This window comes from Chenopodium album, chromosome 11, assembly GCF_948465745.1.
Source record: "Chenopodium album chromosome 11, dcCheAlbu1.1, whole genome shotgun sequence".
Taxonomy (NCBI): Eukaryota; Viridiplantae; Streptophyta; class Magnoliopsida; order Caryophyllales; family Amaranthaceae; genus Chenopodium; species Chenopodium album.
This window is the reverse complement of record NC_137844.1, coordinates 53,451,442-53,475,768: the sequence shown is the minus strand read 5'-3', so window position 1 is coordinate 53,475,768 and position 24,327 is coordinate 53,451,442. Positions and strand designations below refer to the sequence as shown.

The window sequence follows — 24,327 nt, the reverse complement described above, 5'->3', positions numbered from 1 at the left end:
AATGTGCAATTGTGCACCGTGTATATTTGAAGTACTTCAATTGAATTTAAGTAAACATGTGTTAGTACTACAGAGTTTAAGTGAATCAATGAATCGTTTAAGAAAGTTGATTTTCTATGTAACACGTCACACACTTAATTGATAGTGTTACCACAAGCAGATATTTACATTAAATTATCATCATTGTTCCCATCAAATTTTTTTGGTAACACATTTTTTTTGGGGGCACACGAAGGCCTAAGGCTCAAAGGAAAAAACAAAGAAAATAAACTTTGGCAAAACTAAACATGGCAAAGGCACCCCTACTATCTCATCATGTAAAATACGTTCTAAGGCCAAAGGAGGGAATTGAAATCAACTCGATTTTGTTGTTCTGAATAACGCTTTGATTTGCAAGCCAATCTACAACTCGATTTGGCTCTTGATAAATGTGATGCACTTTTACATGCCACTTTGTATCCTCTCACATACGCCTGCAATGTTGGATGATATGGACACCGTGAGCAGCCTTTAAGTTATTAAGTGCCATAACCACTACCTGATTATGAAGTCGGACTTGTAACATAGATGCTCCAAGCCGATCTGCTCGCTCACTCCCATACTCAACCATGAATGTTGTGCAAGCGCCAAAATTAAGCGAGAAGGCATTTATAAGCTTACCAGTGTAGTCTCGAATCACCTCTCCCCCACTAGCACGCAGGTCCTGGCACACTGGCGCTCCCTTTGCCACTCCATCAGTATTCAAAGCCAGCCAACCAAGGGGGAGGAGCTAACCATTGTATTCATTAGCACTAATCTCATTTACCTTAACCACTTTTGTGTCAATGATTGTATTTTTTCCCAAATAATACTTGTATAAACTTTTGATATCTTATTAAGTACGTAGTATACAAATTGAGATAGATTTTACACTATCCCGCACGAAAATATTTTTCCATATAAGAATGATATTTTATAATCAGAGTTTGGCAAGTTAAGAAATGTTACTATCTCCGATATTTATTATTTGCAAGTTTGGGGTATTATTTATGAGATATAAAATATTCCAAAGTTACAAATAATAAAAATCGGAGGTAGTATAAAAGTTTGCATAGCATGCATAAAAATCTGATATATGGATAAACAAACATTTTTGGTGTTCTAACTTCAAAAGAAGAAACCCCTGCCAATTGGAGGCAGAGGAAACCCCCAAATTTCAACAAAATTAAATACAAACGTGCAAATCATGCATTATTTGAATGTAGAAACAATGAGCAGAGTAAAAATTGATGAGGGAAGAGGCGAGCGGGCAACGCAGTGTAGTTGAAGCTTGACGAGAGGAACTAGGCAAGTGAGGAACAGTTACCAGCAACATTGCAGTAGGCCAGTAGTGTATTCCAGTAATGAAACCATCCAGTAATTTAATGACAAAAGAGGCATTTCAATACAGCCTGAAATTAGTATTACAACAACCATCACAAAACCAGAATGGGCAAAAAAAAATAAAAAAATGTCTTGCAATATATATTGCTCTTCTACAACCCTACTATTTCCATGAGTTCCATCTGACTTTGGCCATGTTTTAGGCCACAAATCGTAAAATAACAGTGATTCAGATTACTAGATGTAAGAAATTTGAATCAGAAAGAGGAATTAAAATAACATAGCTAAACAGCTAATGTGGTGGACTTGATGTGGCTGTAGTATTTTCAGGGTGAGCCTCGGCAAGAGACTGCCGCACATCCTCAATCATTTTTAAAAGGTCTGGCATTTTGGGTCTCTGTTCTGGGACCCTGGCCACGCATGTCAGAGCAACCTGCAACATCTCTACCATCTCTTCTTCAACATGAGCATATCTCAGGATCTCAAGGTCAAAGACTTCAGCAGTCCACTCCTCTCGGACTACTGAATGAACCCACCTGACCAAATGCACAAGTTCATCACCCCCAGTTGCATGGACTGGTGACTTTCCAGTAAGAAGCTCAAGTAAAAATACTCCAAAACTGTAGACATCCGATGCTTGGGTTGCCTTTCGGGTGTCTGTCACTTCAGGAGCTCTATAACCAGCTGCTCGAGAAATAGGTGGAGCTAATGGGCTCATAACTGTTGCTAATCCAAAATCTGAAACACTACCATATTTCTGGGAGTTGAGAAAGATATTTGAAGACCTAATGTTGCCGTGCACAAATTTCCCTCCGTTGACTGAGTGGATGTGAGTAATTCCTCTTGCTGCTCCTATGGCTATTCTCAACCGTGTCTCCCAGTCTAAAGGGATCCTATCTTCTCCTCTTTGATCTGTAAAAACATAGAATGTGAGGTAAAAAACATGTATCATGATCACCAAAACTTAAATCTAGGAGCAGGATGTTTAGGCAAAACTGAAAAAGGATTAGAGGCAAATAAACATAAGCCACTGAAATAACATCAAAAGTTAGAACCGAGGCTATCAGAGTATCAGCTGAAAAGCTGCATAAGTTTATAGATTCAATTTCCTTGATCAGCCAACCCCACCCCAGGCTACTAAAAGGACTAACCCCCATTTAAGCTAAGCTCAGAAGTTGCACTGAGTCCAGGTAATAAACTATACAGCTGCTATATGTCTTTCTATGTTCCTGTGACACATTCTACAGATAATTCATGATGAGCAAATCACAAGTTGCATATTGCCAGAACAATCTGAAATTAACATCTTTGAAATTGAAACAGCCACCCTTCAACATCCCCCCAAGGAAATGTAGAATATTTGAAGCTTATTAGGACAAACAAGTTGCATAGGGAAATAGTGATTCATAAATAAAAGTCACATATAAGAAGAAAAAAAGAGTTGCACATGAGACTTTCATATGGAAATATGAGATGAGATAGAAACATACTGTGTAACATTGCAGAGATACTCCCCTGGCTGCAGTGATCATTCACCATTAGCTTTTCATCCCTTGAGTAGTAATATGCTCGAAGTGCAACCGCATTTTCATGTCTAATGCTCCCAATCAATTCCATTTGTTGCTCAAACTCCCGTTTCCCAGCGCTCACCTCTTTCAGCCTCTTGACAACCACAACATTTGCATCCTCCAAAATCGCCTTATAAGACATACCAAATGTCCCCTTCCCCAAAACTTCAGCAGAAGCCCTCAACAGATCCTCTAAATCAAAAGCATAATTACAACCCTCAAAGAACACGAGCCTGTTCTTTGAATCCTGACTACCCGAGATTGTTTTCTCAGGGGACATGCTTCCCTTAGGAAACTTTCCAGTAAAACCATCATCATCCTTTCTTCTCAAACAAGAAGCAAAGAACAGAAACCCGAATGCTACAATCCCAAGAATACCACACCCTATAACAATTGCCAAGAACCAAGCCTGCCTCCACCAATTCCTTGGCTTCGGCCTCACACCAGGCATAGGCGACACATCTGACTGCTCAACCGAAGAATTCACAAAACCAACATCATTCCCAACAAATGCAGACCTCGGAAACCTTTGCAACGACTTCGGAACAATGCCAGTAAGATTATTATTCGACAAGTTCAGCACTTGCAAATTTGGCAACCCTAAATCAGGAACCTCACCAGAGATAGAATTGTTAGAAAGATCCAAAGCCGAAAGCAGGCTCAAACTCGAAATCGACTTAGGTATACTCCCATTAAACCGATTATTCGACAAATTAAGCACACTCAGATTCTCCCAGGCAGAAAAATCATCTGGCAAAGGACCACTTAAACTATTAAACTGAAGATACAACATAGACAAATTCTTCAATCTACCAAAATCACTAGGAAATCTACCACTAATACCATTTTCCCTTAAACTCAATATCTCCAATGCTGATAACCTACTAATAGAATCACCTGGAATCTCTCCATTAAACCCTACAGCCGGCAACCGGACCGCGATTACTCGAGTCAAATCAGCATTACAAGTAATACCAGTCCAATTACTACAGATTGAAGAACTCTCACTCCAATTAAGAACATGTAAATGAGGAACTTTGTTCACAAAATCCAACAATGCTTCCTTATCATCATCAAGTAAACTAGCATTTACCCCATTATAATAACTAATCAACCCAGAAAACATCACTAAAAACACTACATAATAAACTGAAATTACCCTCATTTTTTTTTCACCTGTTTTTTTGCTGGGTTTTTTCTGGGGTTGCTAAATTTTTGCTTGCTTCTTCACCTCAAACACCTAAACAACATTTAAACAATGTCCGCCGTTAAACATTGATTCTTTCAAAAAAAACTTCGCGCTAATTTCTAAACACAAAAAACAAGCAAAATAGGGAAGAAAGAAAATTCAAAACCCAAAAAAAGCAACAAAAAAGCAGAAAAAGTTACAGGGTGTTTGAATTTGTTTCTTTTGGAGTAATTTTTTAACTAAAAGTATGAAAATTAACAACTTAGATTCTAAAAAAAAGTGCATAAATCGAGAAAATATTGAAGAAGAAGAAATAAAGTGATAAATTAAAATAAAACGACAAACAAGTAAACAATTAAAGTAAAATAAAAGGGAATCGAATCTGAAGCTACTCTGTACTTTATAGAAATACCATTTTAACATTACCTTGCTTTTTCTTCATCATCTCAGATCTGAGTCAGAAACGAGTAACTCGGATTGTAGCATAAAAATGGTGAAATGCAGACAAAATAAATATGAGGTGAAATGACAAGATTAATGATGAATTAATGTGATTAAATGGGGTAATTATAGTTAGATTATTGACTTTTGGGTAGGAATTAATGATGATTAACAATGAAAGTAGAATGATTTTGTTTGAAGAATTTTTCCTTTAAAAGAGAGAAAATGAGTGAGTGGAGTGGAAGAAGTGACAGTAACTGGAAAAAGGTGGTTAAATAGTTGAAAGGGGAAGTCAAAATGTGACTTTTTTTAATTTCATTTTAGTAATAAGGAAAATAAATATGGATATATGCAGGAAAGATCTACAAAAGGGTATGGCTGATAATTATATTGCAGATTTGGCATCATGTTGGTGGAATAAATCAGTGGAAGTGGCATTAGTGGACATATGGTGATATGGGCAATGATAAAGCAATTTCCTATTGTGGTTCAAATATAAGCAATCATGACTCTTGAAGTCATGAGTGGTGTCCATGTAGGTAAAGTTAGGGCAAGGTTTAGGGGTCGGCTTTTATGTTAACTCGGGTAAGGTAGGTTTTTTATTAACGGAAATTGGAATGAAATACGTAAACTATTAAGAGCATTCTCGTTGCAATGGAAGTGGCTAGGCGGGTTGCCCAAATGCGAGGGTAGCTACCCAAATGAGAGCATCTATGGTTTTGATGAGGCACCTTTTCATTTGTTAATTACTGCTCGTTGCTTAAGATGTGACTGTTGTTGGTGTTATATAATAGGGCGGGTACAAAAATAGGTAAGAGAAGAAAGAGTTTTGGGCAAAAGATGAAAAGATTACCACGTCTGGTGGTCAATTTAGCAAGTAACCCAAGGGCTCCTAATCGGGACGGGTTGCCTTGCTAGATGTTGTCAAAGCAATGTGAGGAACAAAAAAATGAGCTAGAGAGAAGTCAAAAGGTGGTAAATAAAGTTAGTGAAATGTGAGATAGACTTTGATGTGTGTTTGTTGTAACCTATGAAAATTTTCAGTTATTTTTTCTAAGAGAAGGTTTTGTGTGAGAGCGTTTCACATGAGTCCGGTTTATAATGCACACACCCATCCCTCACCCACTGCCATTGCCACTATCTAGCCACTTGTCGGCGGCCAGCGACCACCCTCACCCTCACCCTCCCATCCCCCAGCGCCCCACTCATTCCCCGACAGAGAAACGCACAATCAGTGATTGACAGGCCTTTAAGTATAAATTATTAGCTTCAAATTCAGCCTTTGTTGTGGAGGATGACAAACTTTTGAAAATACTGAAGGTTAGCTACGATGTGTTGGAGAATAATTTAAAGCTCTGTGCTGCTTTTTGTTCCTTGATTCCGAAGGGATTTCATTATAATACAAAACAAATGGTGCGTATGTAGATGGCTTTGGGATTTGTTTGACTCAGAGATGACAAAAGCTTAGAATACGTCGCTGAAGAATACCTTCGCGAATTGTTACGGCGCTATACTTCTTTGAGTTCCCTTGTTTCAAATATTCGAATCAATATTGTCTAATATCTGATACTTATAAACCAATATCTGACTATAATAATCTAATTTCTCTGTGTGTATTATAATCTAATATCTTACTATTCTAATCTAATTTCTGACAATTAAAACCTAATATCTGACACTTATAATCTAATAAATGATAATTATAATCTAATATCTGATCATTATTATCTAATATTTGATATTTATAACTTAATATTTGACTATTATTATATAATTTCTGACAATTAAGAATTTTATTTTTTTCTGTTTGTATGACCGGACTCACGTGAGTCCGTTATACACAATATTTTTCTTTTTTTTTAAAAAAAAAAATTCAATCATTAATAATAACAAGCCTTGATTAAGCGAAGTATGTTCCCCTTTTCTTTTAGAAATGAAAGCGTTAGTGGAAATAATGCCTAAACGAGAAGCTACTTATTTCCGCTAACGCTTCCACTTCTATAAGAACGGGGTGTTACTAATCCAGAAATCCTCTATCACATAAGTTAAATACGTTAATTTAGATGGATAGATTAAATATTTAATAAGATGATAAAAACAAGTTTTTAATTTAGATACACAGTAAAGTAACGATAAGATGAACATCAAAATCCTATCATGACAATCATGTACTCCGTAATGAAAATTCCATGTGAGAAGGAACTGTTAGTAGGTCCAAATTTTTGTTTGCCCAAGAAAGATGGTAACTAATGTTTGGCTTTTTATGGCAATGGTCCTTAAATAGGGCACTATCCTATGGATAGTTGTGAACCGTAGATCATACTGAGACGAATTAATAACCGTTAGATGGATTACAATCCAAATTGGGGCAAAAAAAATTACCAACCCCGGCAAGATTAAGACAGGTCATAATCAATAAACTACAAAGAATGTTTTAATAATAGTACTTGTATTACTATTACTGTTTTTAAGTTTAAACTTCAAAACAAAAAGATGTAAATGTAATGGGCCTACTAAGCACAAGCATTGTGTGATTTAATTCCAAATACTTAAGGACAAACGCACGTAGCCCAATTACATAAATCTTTTTAGGGCCCATTATGGGCTGTGTGCAATGAGGAACCTCCCATGTGACCATTTACTTAGCCCGTTTTCTTCTTACTAACGGTATTCTTTTTATTTTTCTATATTTTTTTTAAGGTATGATGAAATACCCTACTGAACTGCCACTTCTCACAAATTTAGTCAGTCCAGTTTCGCAGGTCGATGCTTGAGAGTAGAGGGAGAGGTAAGGAAATCCCCCTTTTTACTAACGGTATTCTTACCTTTTATCATAAGCCTTGTTTGGCAAATGACTGTTGACTGTTGGCGGTTGGCTGATTTACTTTGCTTGTTTGACCAGTTGGAATGTTTGGCTGTTTATAATGGCTTTTAAAATTGGCTGTGTTAAACTGACTGTTTATTAAAGTGTTTGATAAATTTAATTGGTGGTTGTTGGCTATTTATTAGATAATGTGTGGGCCAATAAGCCAAAAGCCAACAAAAAAGCTATTCATAGAAGCTTTTTTATTTGGCTTAATAGCCAGTTTTTTTTTGCAAAATGAAAAGTCAATTACCGAATACTTTTTTTTTGGCTATTTGACCACATAAAAAAGCCAAAAGCCAAAAGCTAACCAAAAAGTCATTTACCAAACATGGCCATAGGCACATTTCAATATTTCATTCATACCTCTATTATGAAGTACTTCCTTTGTTCTTGAATAATAGTTATTGAGTATATTTTAATTAATATTTATCTTGTCTTTTAGGGATTTGAATCTTTGTGGACTTGTGGTAATTCATATTTCGTACTCCCTCTGTCCCATAATACATGACACAGTCAAACATTGCACACATGTCAATACACTAGCTTGACTGTATTTTTATATAATTAAATATTAATGAAAATTATTTAAAACATTATATTATTAAACTTTATATTAAAACCTATCGAACAACATATTTTATGATAAAATATATTTTTATTATATTACTAAAAAATTATTGTCAAACCTAATCTATGAATAGTGAAAAAAAGTCCAACATCTCATATATTTTGAGACGGATGGAGTACTTGTCTTTAAGGGATCGTGATTGAATATGACTACTTCCATCAGCATTCAGCATCATCAAACTACATTCACATGTATACTCTCCTACTCAATAACTAAAGCTTAAGATACAAATGCCAAAATAAGTACAAATTAAACTTGCCAAAGTTTGAATGCTATTATAAAAAATAGCATTTGTATTCTAGAAATCCAGAGACAAGTTCTTTCATATATTGTATCATGTAGTAATATATGATACTTTCTTTGTCTCAAAACATAAACATTTCATATTATATACAAGGGCATCAACAATTATAGTATCATAGACAAGTACGTACGTTTCATAATTTACATCAAATTGAAAGTATTTTTGTGCAACACTTATCTATTATTGCTTTAGAACAAACATCAGTATAGTTACAAAGTGCTACACAATCCGTTTTTGTTGAAAAAGAGACCAAAACTGTGTGTGATGGAACCCTTGGGAGTAACAGGGTGCATGTTCAATTGTTCATCATGCAACCGGTTTACTAGATAAGCTAAGGGCATTTTCATTTTCATTCATCTCCTTTTGCTTTACGAATGTCCATATTTGCTAGCCTCTTCAATTTGTGTCTTCATTCAATGGATTGATCAAGGAAGAAGGAAAGCAAATTATTTGATGTATATAAATTCTACTTTTATGTATAGAATTCCATCAGTTGTGGTCCTATGGATTCATTCATTTTACGAACTTTATAAGTTTATTTGATTAATTTAGGTTTAGATAATTACTAAAATACGTTCAATTCAAATAAGTAAATATCAAGTGAATGTAACTAACACGCCCTAAAAAATGACATGTAATCCTTTTTGATAATCTTTGTATAATATATATGTCAAGCTACAAGTTCCATCTCCAAAGCTTTTAATATTTGAAAAGGGGATACAAAAAGTTAGCTAGGGTATAGTCTTCTCAAGATTAAACCAATATACAGCTTGTGTTATGTTATAATATTAGCTAGGTGTTACATACTAATGTCATATTAATTATATCTCTCCAATTCAGTCCAAAAGATTAGTTGAAGTTGAAGATTATGCAGGTAGTTTTAGTGTTTAACCATACATACTATACATGCCATGCATATATAGCTATAATTGTCATGTTTGTATGATTGTATTGTTTAATTAATTGTTTGAGTCATTCGACTTGGCTTTTGAGTTTTGACGTAACATACATATCATAATTCTGAATTGTTTGGTCAAGGTATAAAATCTACTCGCAATTGCATGCACCATAAGGAATTCTAACTATGAAAAAGTGAGATGTAAGTATTTTATAATCTCTCAACTTTTGTTGCATATCTTCACATGACAATTATTGCTCATATACTTTGTATGATATATGTGTTGCTTCAAATATTTATTCACATGATCAAAGCAACACATACATAATTACATAGATGTACTTAATTATTACCATACACTTAACCAATAACCAACCAATTGGTTGTTGGTGTAGTGGTGATTGGAACTACACTCGGTAGGGAGGACTCGTGTTTGATTCCCCGCAACAACAATCGGGAGGGAGGGGACTGGAACCTAACCACCTAGAACCGATCCTCGAATCCAGATTAGCCCAAAGAGTGAACCGAGTGGAACACAAAAAAAAAAAAAAAAAAAGAAAAAAAAACAATGTTAACCATCTATACATTTAGTGCCTATTATTTTTATGTATTGTTAGAAAATAATTGTTAGGAATAATGAATATTATCATATCTTTGTGATATTTATCTCGTATATTTAGTTTCCTAATTTATAGGCTCATGATATATCTTGAGAATATTTTTGCTAGACATTAGGAAACTATATACTCTATATATTGGATGATCAATCAATGAATGAGGGCTTAAGCTTTGAGTCCTAATTAATCTGACATGGTATCAGTCGCTCAGGATTTCTAAAAAAAAAAAAAAAAAAAAAAAAAAAAGAAAAACCAAAAACCTTAAATCACCATGGTTGGCGATGATGTTCCGCCGCCGCCACCACCACGAATCGACATCACCTCTCCATACTACCTAGGTCCTCATGACAGACCTGGTGATTTTATAACTCCGACTCGGCTTCGTGGTGAAAACTATGATGAATGGGCAGGGGATATTCAAACCGCGTTAGAGGCACGACGTAAATTTGTTTTCCTTGATCGTACGATCACCACACCTTCCTCTCCGTGTACCCAAACAGATTGGAACACCAAACATGCTATGTTGATTTCGTGGCTTATGAACACAATTGACCCCGAGGTCAAAAGTACTCTGTCAAAATACAAAGATGCGAAGCGTTTATGGGACGCTCTCAAAATGCGCTTTGCCACCGTCAATGGTCCTCGAATTCAGCAATTGAAGGTGTCCATTGCAAATTGTGAGCAAACGAAGACAATGTCGGTGGCCTCCTATTTTGGAAAATTGACGGCTCTATGGGAGGAATTAAACAACCATGAGCCACTCATTACTTGTGCTTGCTGCGAGAAGTGTACAGCCGGTGTGGAGCATGAAAAACGTCGTGAAAATACTCGACTCCATGAGTTCTTGATGGGCCTTTGCACAGATTATTATACACAGACTGGTACCAATATCTTATCTCAAGATCCCCTGCCGACGCTTGATAGGGCGTACCAGTTGGCTGTGCAAGACGAACGTGTACAGATCGCCAAGCAACTCCCTGATGAGCAGGCTTCCGAGGCAGTGGGGTTTGCTCTTTGAACCAACACCGGAAAACAGAGGACAACAGCCCCTGATGAGAAGCCAGATAAGTTCGGTCTTCACTGTACCTATTGCAAGAAAATTGGTCATGTAATTTCTGATTGCTTTGAGCTTAAAGGGTACCCAGTTTGGTGGCCAAATCCTTCAAAACGTGGAAAACCGCAACAGCCTAGCTCTAAAGGCCGTGCACAACCTCGTGCGAATGCTACAACAGCAAATAAGGTGGATTCAGCAGGGGGTTCCTCTCAAACTTTCACGGCAGAACAGTGGAGGGCAATTGTCGGTTTTGTGGGTAACACACAAATTCCCGATAAGCGTTTGAACGGTGATTTTAATAATAACTTGTGGATCTTTGACACAGGGGCTTCTAGGCATGTAACTTGTGATGACAGATGGCTATATGATACAAAACACATCTCACATTGTCCGATTGGTCTTCCGAATGGCAAAACGGTCAATGCCACGAAGGAAGGCTCAGTTCTTCTATCCTCTAAAATTGTTCTTATACATGTCCTATTTGTTCCTGATTTACGTTGCAATCTAATTTCTGTATCTCAATTAATAGATGATGCCCATTGTACTGTCCAATTTAACTCCGATATGTGTGCTATACAGGACCAGTCGAGGGAGCTGATTGGAATGAGTGTTAGGCGGGATGGACTGTTTTATTTTGAAGGACGAGTTTCGGTGCAACATGTGGCTGTTTCTGAATCTTCAGCACTGTCAGAGTTATGGCACAAGCGTATGGGTCATCCGTCGGAAAAAGTTGTGAAACTTCTCCCTCCCGTTCATCATTGTAAGGGTAGTTTAAATAAAGCATGTGAAGTTTGTTTTCGTGCTAAACATCATAGATCTAGTTTTCCTCTAAGTGAGAATAAAGCCTCTAGAATATTTGAAAAAATTCATTGTGATTTATGGGGTTCTTATAAACATGCATCGTCTTGTGGTGCTCGTTATTTTTTTTACTATAGTTGATGATTTCTCTCTTGCCGTTTGGATTTATTTGTTAGTTGATAAAACGGAGGTTTTCCGTATGTTTATGTCTTTTGTGGCAATGGTGGATAGACAATTTTCTCAACCAATTAAAATCGTACAAAGTGACAATGGCACCGAATTTAATTGTTTGCGTGATTTCTTTAATGCAACTAGCATCTTATTTCAAACATCATGTGTTGGCACTCCGCAACAAAATGGTCGGGTTGAGAGGAAACACAAACATATTTTAAATGTAGGTAGAGCTTTGAGATTTCAAGCTAATTTGCCTTTATACTTTTGGGGTGAGAGTGTTCTTGCGGCCACACATTTAATAAACCGAACTCCTTCTCCTCTCTTGCAAAATAAATCCCCCTATGAAATTTTATTTGGCACAAACCCATCTTACTCTACAATACGCACTTTTGGGTGTCTTTGCTTCGCTCACAGTCAAAAAGCTAAAGGTGATAAATTTGCAAGTCGGAGTCATAAATGTGTCTTTGTTGGGTATCCGTTTGGGAAGAAAGGTTGGAGGTTGTTTGATCTTGATTCCAAGGAATTTTTTGTGTCTCGTGATGTTAAATTTTTTGAAGATGTCTTTCCTTTTCTTGATCCAATTTCCACAAATATTATTCCGGAAAAAATTGTTTCAATTCATATGGATGTGCCGTATGATTTTGATGATGTGAGTATGGGGTTTCACGAGGTTGGTGAAGGTTGGGGTGATGTGCCTCAAGCACCTCCGCCACAAGTTGATGAGCAGCCCCTATCCCAGCAGCCAGCAGCAGGTACCCACGGACAGCAGGCAGACTAGTCCGCAGGCAGCCCGCGGCTGGATGCTGCTGGCCGCAAGGGGGGTGCGGAGCCTTCTGCTGGGCTGCGGCAGCAAGCAACAGGTACTCAGGACACTGCCCAGCAGCCTGATGAACGCAAGGGGGGGGGGGGGGGGCTCGGAGCCCTCTGCAGCAATACGGCAGCAGCAAGAAACAGCCCAACAATCTTCGAACATCGAGCATCAGGCAGAATTGGGTCGGGGTATGAGACAGAAATTCCCCAACGTCAAACACCGAGATTTTGTTACACATACAATTATTACAAACAGTTCATCTCCATCTATCTCACCTAACACTTCGTCTCCACGGCATTCCTCAGGTACTCCTTACCCTATAGCGCATTATATTAATTGTGACAGTTTTTCTCTACATTACAGAAATTATATTGCAGCTATTACTTCTGGCAAAGAGCCTCGGTCTTTTAAAGAGGCCATGAAAGATGCAGGTTGGAGACGATCAATGCAAAATGAAATTCAAGCTCTAGAAAAAAATGGCACATGGACGATGGAAGATCTTCCTCCCGACAAACGACCTTTAGGCAGTCAGTGGGTGTATAAGATCAAATATAACTCCGATGGAAGTATTGAACGGCTCAAATCCAGATTAGTCGTCTTCGGCAATCATCAAAAGGAGGGTATTGATTATACCGAAACATTTGCTCCGGTTGCTAAAATGGTAACAGTTAGAGCTTTTCTTGCTATTGTAGCTTCGAAAAATTGGGAGCTACATCAAATGGATGTACACAATGCCTTTCTTCATGGTGATCTTGCAGAGGAAGTCTTTATGAAACTCCCCCCGGGTTTCGAATCATCTCATCCGAATAAGGTATGTTGCCTTCGGAAATCTTTGTATGGTCTAAAACAGGCTCCTAGATGTTGGTTTGCCAAACTAACGAAGTCTTTGAAGGCATATGGTTTTCGACAATCATATTCTGATTATTCTTTGTTTACTTATACAAAGGGTGTCGTGCAAATTAATGTCCTTGTTTATGTGGATGATCTTATTATTTCTGGTAATAATTCCGCCGTGTTAAGGGCTTTCAAAGCATATCTTAGTGATTGTTTTCATATGAAATATCTTGGTACTCTGAAATATTTTTTAGGAATTGAAGTGGCTCGTAGTTCTTTGGGCTTGTTCCTATGCCAGAGAAAATATACTCTTGACATTATTTCAGAAGCAGGATTATTGGAATCAAAGCCAGCCGGCTTTCCTATGGAGCAGAATCACAAACTTGGTCTAGCTAATGGTCCTCTTCTTGATGATCCGGAACAGTATCGCAGACTTGTTGGTTGGTTGATATATCTCGCTGTCACTAGGCCTGATTTGGCCTATTCGATTCATATTTTGTCTCAGTTCATGCATGCTCCAAGAACTGAACATTGGGAGGCAGCTCTACGAGTTGTCAGATATTTGAAAGGGACTCCGGGTCAAGGTATTTTGCTACGATCAGACAGTGAGTTAACCTTGCAGGGTTGGTGTGATTCAGATTGGGCCGCGTGTCCCTTGACACGTAGGTCTTTGACAGGGTGGCTAATATTTCTTGGTAAGTCACCTATCTTTGGAAAACCAAAAAGTAGAAGACTGTTTCTACAAGTTCTTCGGAAGCTGAATATCGTTGTTTGTGTGCTACTACGATGGAGTTAAAGTGGTTGAAACGACTACTTTTGAGCTTGGGAGTGCAGCATCCTAAGGCTATCAAATTATTTTGTGATAGTCAATCCGCTTTGCACATTGCAAAGAATCCGGTTTTCCATGAGCGGACGAAGCATATTGAAGTTGATTGTCACTTCGTCCGAGATGCTATTACAGAAGGTTTGATTGATCCATCCTATGTTCCTACACATGAACAACTGACCGATATCTTTACCAAAGCTCTCGGCAAATCTCAATTTGATCTATTACTTGGTAAGTTGGGCATCTTTACTCCACCTGCTCCAACTTGAGGGGGGGGGGGGGTGTTAGGAATATTGAATATTATCATATCTTTGTGATATTTATCTTGTATATTTAGTTTCCTAGTTTATAGGCTCATGATATATCTTGAGAATATTTTTGCTAGACGTTAGGAAACTATGTACTCTATATATTGGATGATCAATGAATGAATGAGGGGTTAAGCTTTGAGTCCTAATTAATCTGACAATAATGTAAGTGTATATTTTTTCTTATATATATCCAAACTACCCAACATTAATGAGTATGCATATATTAAAAAAACTAATCTTAATTATTACCTTAACTCTTTCTAGCTGCATCCCCTAATTAACTATTGGTCTATTGCCACTTTTATTAATTTAGATAATTCTTTTTTTTTTTTTTTTTTTTTTTGACAAGGATATTGTTTTTTACAATTTATGCGAATGCTTAATTTCATCTTTATATCAAAGATTATGGCAAGTTGGCAACACAATGAAAACATATATTATGACATGAAATGGACACTTATACAAAATTATATTATGTGTACGTATCACATACGTACACATAATATAATTTTGTATAACACATGTATACTCTGTATGATTTAAGCAACACATGTACATTAACCTTGGATTATATGCTTGTTATATGTGTTAGTCAAATATTTTAAAATGGAATACTAATCAGTCATATGTCTAAAAAAAAAAAAGAAAAAGGAAAAAACCCCTTATATTTTAAGCTCATTGATTTAATACTTTGAAAGAAATTTTGATAAACGGGCCTGGACAACACCCGTCACAAGTGTCCACTTTAAACGACCAAGGAGGTTCCACCTCAATACCATATGGCTATGAGGGGAGTAGCCCCTTAGCCTTATAAAGTGGACACGACTTTCACCTTTCTTCAATGTGGGATACACATCGCACTATTTCTCTTCACTTTTATACTCTTTCAATGTGGGACAACACTTTCATTCATGTGTGGGTTTTCTCATGGGCTCAACAAATTTCAAGTATGAAGGTGGTTCTTTGATTGAAAACCGTTTGGTGGCTCCAATAGCCTCCATGCATTAAGAAACATTTGTACCGCCTTACCATCATAATTAAGCTTGATCACTATTGTGAATACTCATTGTAAGATTGTGAATACTCATTGTAAATTTGTAAGGAAGTAACCTGTCTCATTTTTCTCTCTCCCCTTAGCTCAACCTGCTTATAAGGTGATCTTATACTCTTATGATGGTAAGACATTCTTATATGAGAATTTGTATCATTAATTTTATATATGTTTAGAAAAATCACTCGTATTTATGTCTTAAATACTCAATTTAAAGAAAATGGCTTTTTTGTGTGCAAATGAGCACAAAGATATTGCAAATAGCGGAGGTTGCTGAGAAGGATTCAAAGACCTATCATAAACATATAAGTCTTAAGTCTTTATCACTAGACCAACATTAAACACATCGATTAAAAAAAACACACTGAATAAAAATAAATATTATTTTCACATTCATTTAAGTACTTACTCTTATTTTTAAGAGAAAGAGAAAGGGAACAATGATTGCTATAAAAGTCAAAAAAAGTTTTTAAATCAATATCCAATAATGGATATAATAAATATGATGTATAATTTTCTAAGAAAACAATATTGAATCAATACATTTTTGCAAAGAAATATAAATAATGATTGATCAAGAGAGGGGAAAAAAAATAGTGTATCAAGTACTACTTCTTAACAACACCTAATTTTGATAAGTTAAATCACTTATGATGAATGAAATTAGTTTTTCATTTGAAAAATTATTTTTCCTAAGATTTACGTAATAATCTACACTGTTTAAGTAAGTAAATATTAGATGAAGAGAATAGTGTGTTAGTGTTTGAAAAAATATACTACCATACCTCTTTATTGGTAAGGGAAATAGAACAAGAAGAGAACGATGATCGTTATAAATAAAGCTTGAAAAGCATTACAAATAATGTTGTATTAGATGATATCTTGATATATAGATAAACTAAAAAAAAAAGTAGCTAGAACTTATCATCATGTTTTCATAGTTTTAAACAACAACAAATTGAAGAATAAAAACCACTTATGTCAATGTTACGATGTTGATAAATGTTTGACATCATTATATTGGGTATATTAATTAATTAATTGATCATTATAATTAATGATAATTATATTCTTTGTGGAGTAATACTACCTATAAATTTTATCCCAAAAATGAAAAGGCCTAGTGGGCCATTGTGATTGAGTTGTATCATCCTAGTTCCATTCGTGTGTCAATTAGAAGTGACAATAATTTATGACGATCCAAACTCTATCATTTGGCACCTACTAATTATTGCCAATTTTTTTAGACGAAAATGATACCCAATTATTGGGCCTTTTTTTAAAAAGAAAAGGAAAATTGGCTGGCAATTTGGTTGTGTTTTACTTGTAGTTTGTTGTTACAAGCCTTGCATTACAACAATGCACGTGGACCTATAATTTATAGGATGGATCGATGTTATCGACATACTTTGATTTTGAGTTTTTTCCTTTTGTTTCCGTAACTTAAAGAATGGAGGAAATTAGGGACAAAAAAAAAAGTTTCGTAGGCTTTTAATTTCTGTAGCTCATAAAGGAGAGAAAACTGAGTCTAAAAGACGATTTGCTTCCCTTCAAAATGAACACAAGTTATTATTGACTAAACAAATCAAAATAAAAAAAGAGATTGACAAGGGAATCTATAATTTATAGGATGACTGATGCTATCTACATACTTTGAATTTTTTTTTGTGTCTAAAAGACATTTATTAAAGAGAGGGCAGAAAAAATAAAAATATTGGCAAGGGAAGCTACTCTTTTATATCAGAGCCAGGTTTCGATCCTGGGACCTGTGGGTTATGGGCCCACCACGCTTCCGCTGCGCCACTCTGATGTTGTTGGTAAGTTTCACTGATTTAGTTTAAGTACTTATAAAATAGTTGGGCACATTATTTGGACTATTATGGGCTGTAAATAGACAAGCCGTAAGAATTGGGCTAATGACCGGGTTGTATATAGTTGGAAATGGACCACAAGGTCCATTTTATGAAAATCTTTTTACCCGTGAACTGGCCCTACCTTTTCAAATTGCATTTATTACTTTTGTTTTTTTCTTTTTCTTATTTTGGTGAGTTGTGTATGCGTGTGTGTGTCCAAAATTATTTTATTGCAAAATTATGAAATTAGGAGTTTTTTGGCTTATTAGATCATATCTTATACTTCGTATGTATCACTTTTGAAATTACGCGCTCCTAAGTAATTTTTGGAGTAGAGAAAGATAGAGAGAAAAATAAAGAGGCTCATATGATATGAGAGATATAGAGAGAATTTATTGTCTAAAAAGAAAAGTAATGTATTTAAATTGAAAATTCTAAATATAAAAAAGTGATGCATCTAATAAAAAACAGAGGAAGTATCTAGAGAAAAATAAAACATCATCCGACCATCAAGTTTCTCCTTAATTTCTTTAGAATGAGCTACAACATAATACACTCATTCGTCACAAATGATTTGACCCATTTTTTTCTAACGAGAGCGTCCCAATTTACCTGCTCCAAATTCTCTTTTAGAAAAATTCTCTCTTTTTATCATAAGAGTTGGATCCTACACTCAATTACTCAGTTTTTCCCTCTTCCTTTTAACTTGCCTAAAATTTTGTGCAAATGAGCACAGAGCAAGTAAATTAGAACAAAAGAGTTTCCTAATATTTTATTTTTCTTAGCTTTTCCAAAATAAAATAAAATAAAATAAATAAAATAAAGTAAAGGAAGTACTTTATGGAGTTATGGATTAAAAAGACCATTACAAAAAAGAATTAATTTATTATTTATGTTTGAGCTTATATTTTTTCTTCATCCATTACCAAATACTTACACTATTTGGTCTATTTCCCTTTTTATGATATCTAATGGACTTGTTTGATCATAGTATAAAATTGCAACTATTGAAAATAGATATTTATATGAACAAGATTCGACTTAAAGAGAAATAGTAGTGCAACTATCTAGTTACGATGTCACACCCTCACACATAAACATGATGCAATTGATACAAAAGTAAGGCCCTGTTCTTTTGAGCTTCTGGGCAGAGTAGAGCAGATTTCAGCAGAGCAAAGCAAAGCAGATTTGAGCAGAGCAGAGCAGATTGAAGCAGAGCAAAGCAGAGCCGAGCAGAGCAGAGCAGATTTCATTATTATTATTATTATTATTATTATCATCATTATTATTATTATTGTTATTATTACTATTATTATTATTATTATTACTACTACTACTAATAATACTATAATAATAATTGTAATGCTTTATTATTGTTGTTAAATATTAAATATTATTATTATTATGATTATTATTATTATTATTATTATTATTATTATTATTATTATTATTATTATTATTACTACTACTACTACAACTACTACTACTACTAATATTATTACTATTATTATAATCATTAAATTTTATTATTAAAAATTAATTATTATTAATAATATTAATATTATTAAATATTAATTATATTATTATTAATATATTATTATTAAATATTAATTATATTATTATTAATATTATTATTATTAATATTATTATTATTAAATATTAATTATATTATTATTAATATTATTATTAAATATTAATTATATTATTATTAAATATTAATTATATTATTATTATTAAATATTAATTATATACTTCCTCCATTTTCTTTTACTTGCAACACACCTTTTAAGCACGCAGTTTTAGGAGATGATTAGTGAGGGTAAACGAGCGATTTTATCAATATAATTTTTACACGAAATTAGAATAGAGTTAAATATCATTTGTAAAAATTATAATGAAAAATTTGTCCATTTACATTACATAAACCAGAGCTCAAAACACGTTCCACAAGGCTGTGTTGCAAGTAAAAGAAAACGGAGGAAGTATTATTATTAATAAATATTATTTATTTATTATTATTAAATATTAATTATTATTATCATTAAGTATTAATTATTTATTATTATTTTTTATTAAATATACATTATTATTATAATAATTCAATATTAAGTATTAATTTTAAGCAGAGCAGAGCAGGGCAGAGCAGAGCAGATTGAAGCAGAGCAGAGCAGAGCAGAGCAAATTTCAGCAGAGCAGAGCAAAACAGAGCAGATTTCAGCAGAGCAAAGCAGAGCAGAGCAGAGCAGCTCTAAAGAACGGGGCCTAAGTTGACTTAAGCAATACCATTACACTTTTTTATTTTATTTTATTTAGTTTTATTTTATTTCTTGGTGAAAAATACTATTTACACTTCAAAACGACTAATAATTAAACCGAGTAATGAAACTATGGTTGAAATTCAAAACACAATTTATCATTCTAGAAGGTTTTCATTCCCCTAATGGTTGAAAAAAAAGTTCTCCACATTGAATGGTGCTTAGAGATAAGATTACAAGTATGTGGAACAATTTTACCTGGTTATCGAATTTAAGATATGAACCAATATTTATGGAGTAACTTATAAGGTCATATTGATAGATAGAATTTAAATCTTACATTTCAAATTCATATTGCCATATTTGCCAATTCATATGGAGTAAGAAATTGACATTTTCAACCAAAAAAAAAAAAAGAGAAATGGACGTATATTATTATTCCTATTTATTTATTTATTTATTTTGACAAAGATGTAATTATTCTTGAGACACCATGATTATGACATTCCAAGAAAGTTGCAAATCATGGATTTCAATTGAATGTACAATTACATATGGACCGTTGAATTTAAATTATCTCTCCTGTTTCTGTCTGGACCTGATCTCCCAAGAACTCGGACCTGAGATCCTGATACCCCTATCGGCAAGCTGAGAACCTACACAATGAGAAGAATTTAGCTAATCCCGGGGTGATCCGGGGATAACCACTCCGATGACAAAGTCAGAAAGTGTTTAAGAAAGGAAGATTAGTATGAGAGAGAAAGAGAGAGAGAGTAATTAATGTCCTCATTAATGAGATCTTACCTACTATTTATAATGATCCAACTTGACAGGTGGCTCTCATCCATGCAAAGCCTCTTGTGCCAAGTGTCAAGCTTCTGCTGCCACGTGCCGAATTCCGACAAACCGATATGTCTGTTTTCTGATACATATCAGCGCCTTTTCACAATTACTCAAAATTTGATCACGCGCTTCTTCATTATAGATATCATCCCATACATCTCCTAAGCTAATTAATAAGCTGTTTAATAATTTCATTATAGTCTTTTCTCGTGGGACGTACTTCCCATTTAGAGACATTTTTTATTGTTCATAATTAGTACTCCGTAGTAGATTGGAGACTTACTGATAAGTTTTTGTAACTTTTTTTTTTGAAAACTCGAGGTTGAGAAACGCACATGTTAGTTGTGTAAGTTATTTAAAAATCATAGAGATGAGAGGTAATAATCAATAAATATATTAGAACTCTTTATTTGCCATCAAACAATCGGTTTTAAAATGAAACATCACCTATACTTAAGAGTGGTCTACCTCTCCTTTCACATGTGTATTATTGATCTTTTTTTTTTTTTTTTTTTTTTTTTTTTTTTTTTTTTTTTTTAATTTTTTTGTGAAGTTATTGGCATGGAGAAATTTGTTTGGTTTGCTACAAAATGTAAAGATCGTGTTTTAAAAAATGTGGACATATAACTTACATAAGTTTTGACATTGTAGAAATTTCACCTGTGTTTATGAGTGGTCTACCTCTTAGGCCCCATTTTTTTCACCTTATTTTTGCTGAACTGGAATTATTTTTACTGAAACAAAATTATATTTGCTGAACTTAAATTATTTTTACAGAACTTAAATTAATTTTACTAAACTTAAATTATTTTTGCTGAACTGAAATTATTTTTACTTATTTTCTATTATAATTCTTCTTTAAGAAATCTGAATTTTACTGAATTGAACTTATTTTTATTGAACTAAACTTATTTTTACTGAACTAAAATTAATTTTACTGAACTGAACTTATATTTACTGAACTGAACTTAACTTATTTTTACTTAATATTATTTTTTTAAGGTGACGTGAACAAGGCCTTATTCCTAATGAGTAGAAATTTGATACCCTTTGACATTTAAGATATGTAAAATCGAGTTTTTAATCCTTTTGGCTCTTTGATTGAGCTCTTAAATACATTTTAATTGCAATGTTTGATTTTTTTTTAATACTCCGCATTAGTTTTAAATTTTAGCGACAGTCCAATCCTGAAACGTAAATGATAAAATCATTAGTTTGTTTAATATTGTATTATGTTGTAATTTCTTTTCGAGTGTTCTACGTAGTACTTAGTACTCAAGAATGACCTACTAGCCTATAGGCCGGTCGATGTGCCCAAGTTAGGTGCTCTTATCCGACTTATATTCGATTTGATAGCTCATTAGCACCCTCGTTTGTCAAGCATTTTTTTTGTTTGGAGTCTTTGGACCTACAAGGCTATAAGAGCACCAACATCAAGGCCTTTTACAATCCTTTTCGTGGCTTTTTGGTGTCCTTTTCCAATCCTGATGGATGCTATTACTTGGGAAAGATAACTGTTAGGGAAAGGATATTGTAGTATCCTTTCTCTGGAAAGGAAATCTCGCCTCGGCCCAAGTGCCATGTTAATTCAACAATCACAAACAAAAGCATACAACGACTATATTGGAAATCATCCAACGCTCAACTTGTTGACACTTGTCAACATCTTGTTTCTTTATTTTTTTTTTGCTCCAAAACAGTATAACGGCTATAATTTGTAAACGGTAACTTATTTTAAAAATCCGAAAACACCAACAGTCATAAAATTTTTTTGTCTATAAAATGAGTATAAATTTGCTATATTTTCACAAAGTTTCAGTTTCACTTGTACAATACTCTTAAACACAAAATTACTCTAATCTTCTTTTTTTCAAGTTTATTTTTCTCCATTTCACTTCCAATTCTTAGAGTCTTCAATATGGATCGTAATAATTCTAATTACGGTGGTAACCCGAATTTTCCTAACAATTCAAACTTTCAATTTAACCGATCTAATCCTCCTGTTGACCCTAATCTGTTGAGTAATCCTCAAATTCAAGCTGCATTTTTTCAATGGTGTAGTAGTCAACCAAGACCAACAAATTTCAATAATATTCCACCAATACAACCAAATTTTCCTCATAATTCCCAATCCTATCAACAAGCTTTTGGTAATACCGCTTTTTTCCCTATATCAGAACATTTAACTCAAAATATGAATCAATCTCCAGGTGGAGTTTGTAGTAGCAATGCTACTCCAATAGAGTTAAGTGGTGAACATGTTGAAGAATTAGCGGGAGCACAACATCTTGAAGAGATTGACAATGATGAAGTCGAAATTGTTCCAGAAGTGCAACTCAATACATCTGCACAAAGGAAAAACCAAGCATGGAGTATCGCCGAAGACAAAGCTCTTGTATCAGCCTATATAAATGCAGGAGGCGATGTGGAGAGGGGAACCAAGACCAAGAGAAGCGGGTTATGGGCATAAATTCACAACCAGTACGAAAAGGCTAGAGCTGAAAATCTCAATGAGATTAAGGTAAGAAACGTTAAATCTTTGCAAAATCGATGGGATCACATAAATTTACATGTAAGTAAATGGGTTGACGCCTACGGTTATCATTTTCGAACTAAGGGTAGTGGTGAATCTGAGCAAAATTTGGAGAGATTCGCTCACATAGATTACAAAGCAACTAACAATAAGATGTTTTGTTATTTGCATTGTTTTGCAATTCTGAGGAAATACCCCAAATGGGATCCCTCCTTGTCCAAAGTTCAGTCCGATATGTTACCGGGTGGTCAAGCATCTACAGATAGTGGGGGGAGCGGTAAAAGATCCCAACCCGATTCACAGTGTGAGGTTGGCGGAAGGGCTAAAAGACCTCTTGGCATAAAACAGACGAAGATGAAAGGTAAAGCATCAAGTACTTCGTCAAGTGTAAATCTTGACTCTTTAAATACAAGTAATTCTATTTCATGTTTTTAATCAATGAATTTTATGTTTTTGAATTCGTCTCGTTTAATTAATGTGTCAGTTAATAGAACGATCTATTATTAATTATTATTAACAACATTTTCAACAATAATAATAATTAAGTATATTAATAAATATATGTAATTTGAAAAAGGAATAAATGGTGGGGTATATGTAAGTAGGAGAGAGAAAGTGGGAAAGGATACTCATTGATGTTGGAAATTTTTAAGGGAAAGGATGAGTAAAAGGATGAAAATAGTGGGAAGTGATGTGGAGGAAAGAGAAAGTGATGTGTCAAGTGTAGGAAAGGAGAGAGAAACCGGAAAAGGATATAAGTATCCCCAACACTAATGATGCTCTAAGGGTATAGCAATATGAAGTACACTAGTCTTCATCTAGCTATTTTGATGGCACGGCTAACATTGATACTTTAGGATATAAATAGTTTAAATTAAGTATAATACGAGTAGAATCTACAGTATGAGGCTACACAGCCCGAGATGTCAATTTGGGTCACTAGATTGGGTATGTTTTAAGTGTAATTGGGTTTGAGTCACGTTAAATTATTGTGGCTATAGAAAACAAATTTTGAATAGATCGAGTCTGATTAAATTAGGTCAGTGTCAAAGTTTTAAAACCGTACTCCTTTTAGACAAGGGTGAACTTTGTATCATGTTTTATACCTATG

The 24,327-nt window shown here is 34.5% G+C and overlaps 2 protein-coding genes and 1 non-coding gene across 3 annotated transcripts; 1 reads left to right on the top strand and 2 right to left on the bottom strand.

Moving 5' to 3' along the window:
* Nucleotides 1–1,372: 1,372 nt before the first annotated feature.
* On the bottom strand, nucleotides 1,373–4,961 carry LOC145567757 (putative inactive receptor kinase At4g23740). The gene is made up of 3 exons (XM_081627128.1): nucleotides 4,546–4,961; nucleotides 2,853–4,170; nucleotides 1,373–2,274 (listed from the first exon to the last, which is right to left on the bottom strand). Exons 2-3 carry the CDS (start codon nucleotides 4,093–4,095, stop codon nucleotides 1,655–1,657), a joined length of 1,863 nt encoding a protein of 620 aa, XP_081483254.1. The 5' UTR covers nucleotides 4,096–4,170; nucleotides 4,546–4,961; the 3' UTR covers nucleotides 1,373–1,654.
* Nucleotides 4,962–10,144: 5,183 nt separating this feature from the next.
* LOC145566851 (uncharacterized) lies at nucleotides 10,145–23,153 on the top strand. The gene is made up of 6 exons (XM_081626137.1): nucleotides 10,145–10,828; nucleotides 10,910–11,687; nucleotides 12,457–12,651; nucleotides 13,088–14,289; nucleotides 14,379–14,601; nucleotides 22,894–23,153. The coding sequence occupies exons 1-6, from the start codon at nucleotides 10,145–10,147 to the stop codon at nucleotides 23,151–23,153; spliced, it is 3,342 nt and encodes a 1,113-aa protein (XP_081482263.1).
* TRNAM-CAU (transfer RNA methionine (anticodon CAU)) lies at nucleotides 17,471–17,542 on the bottom strand. The gene has a single exon. It is a non-coding gene; the product is annotated as a tRNA-Met (tRNA).
* Nucleotides 23,154–24,327: the final 1,174 nt, after the last annotated feature.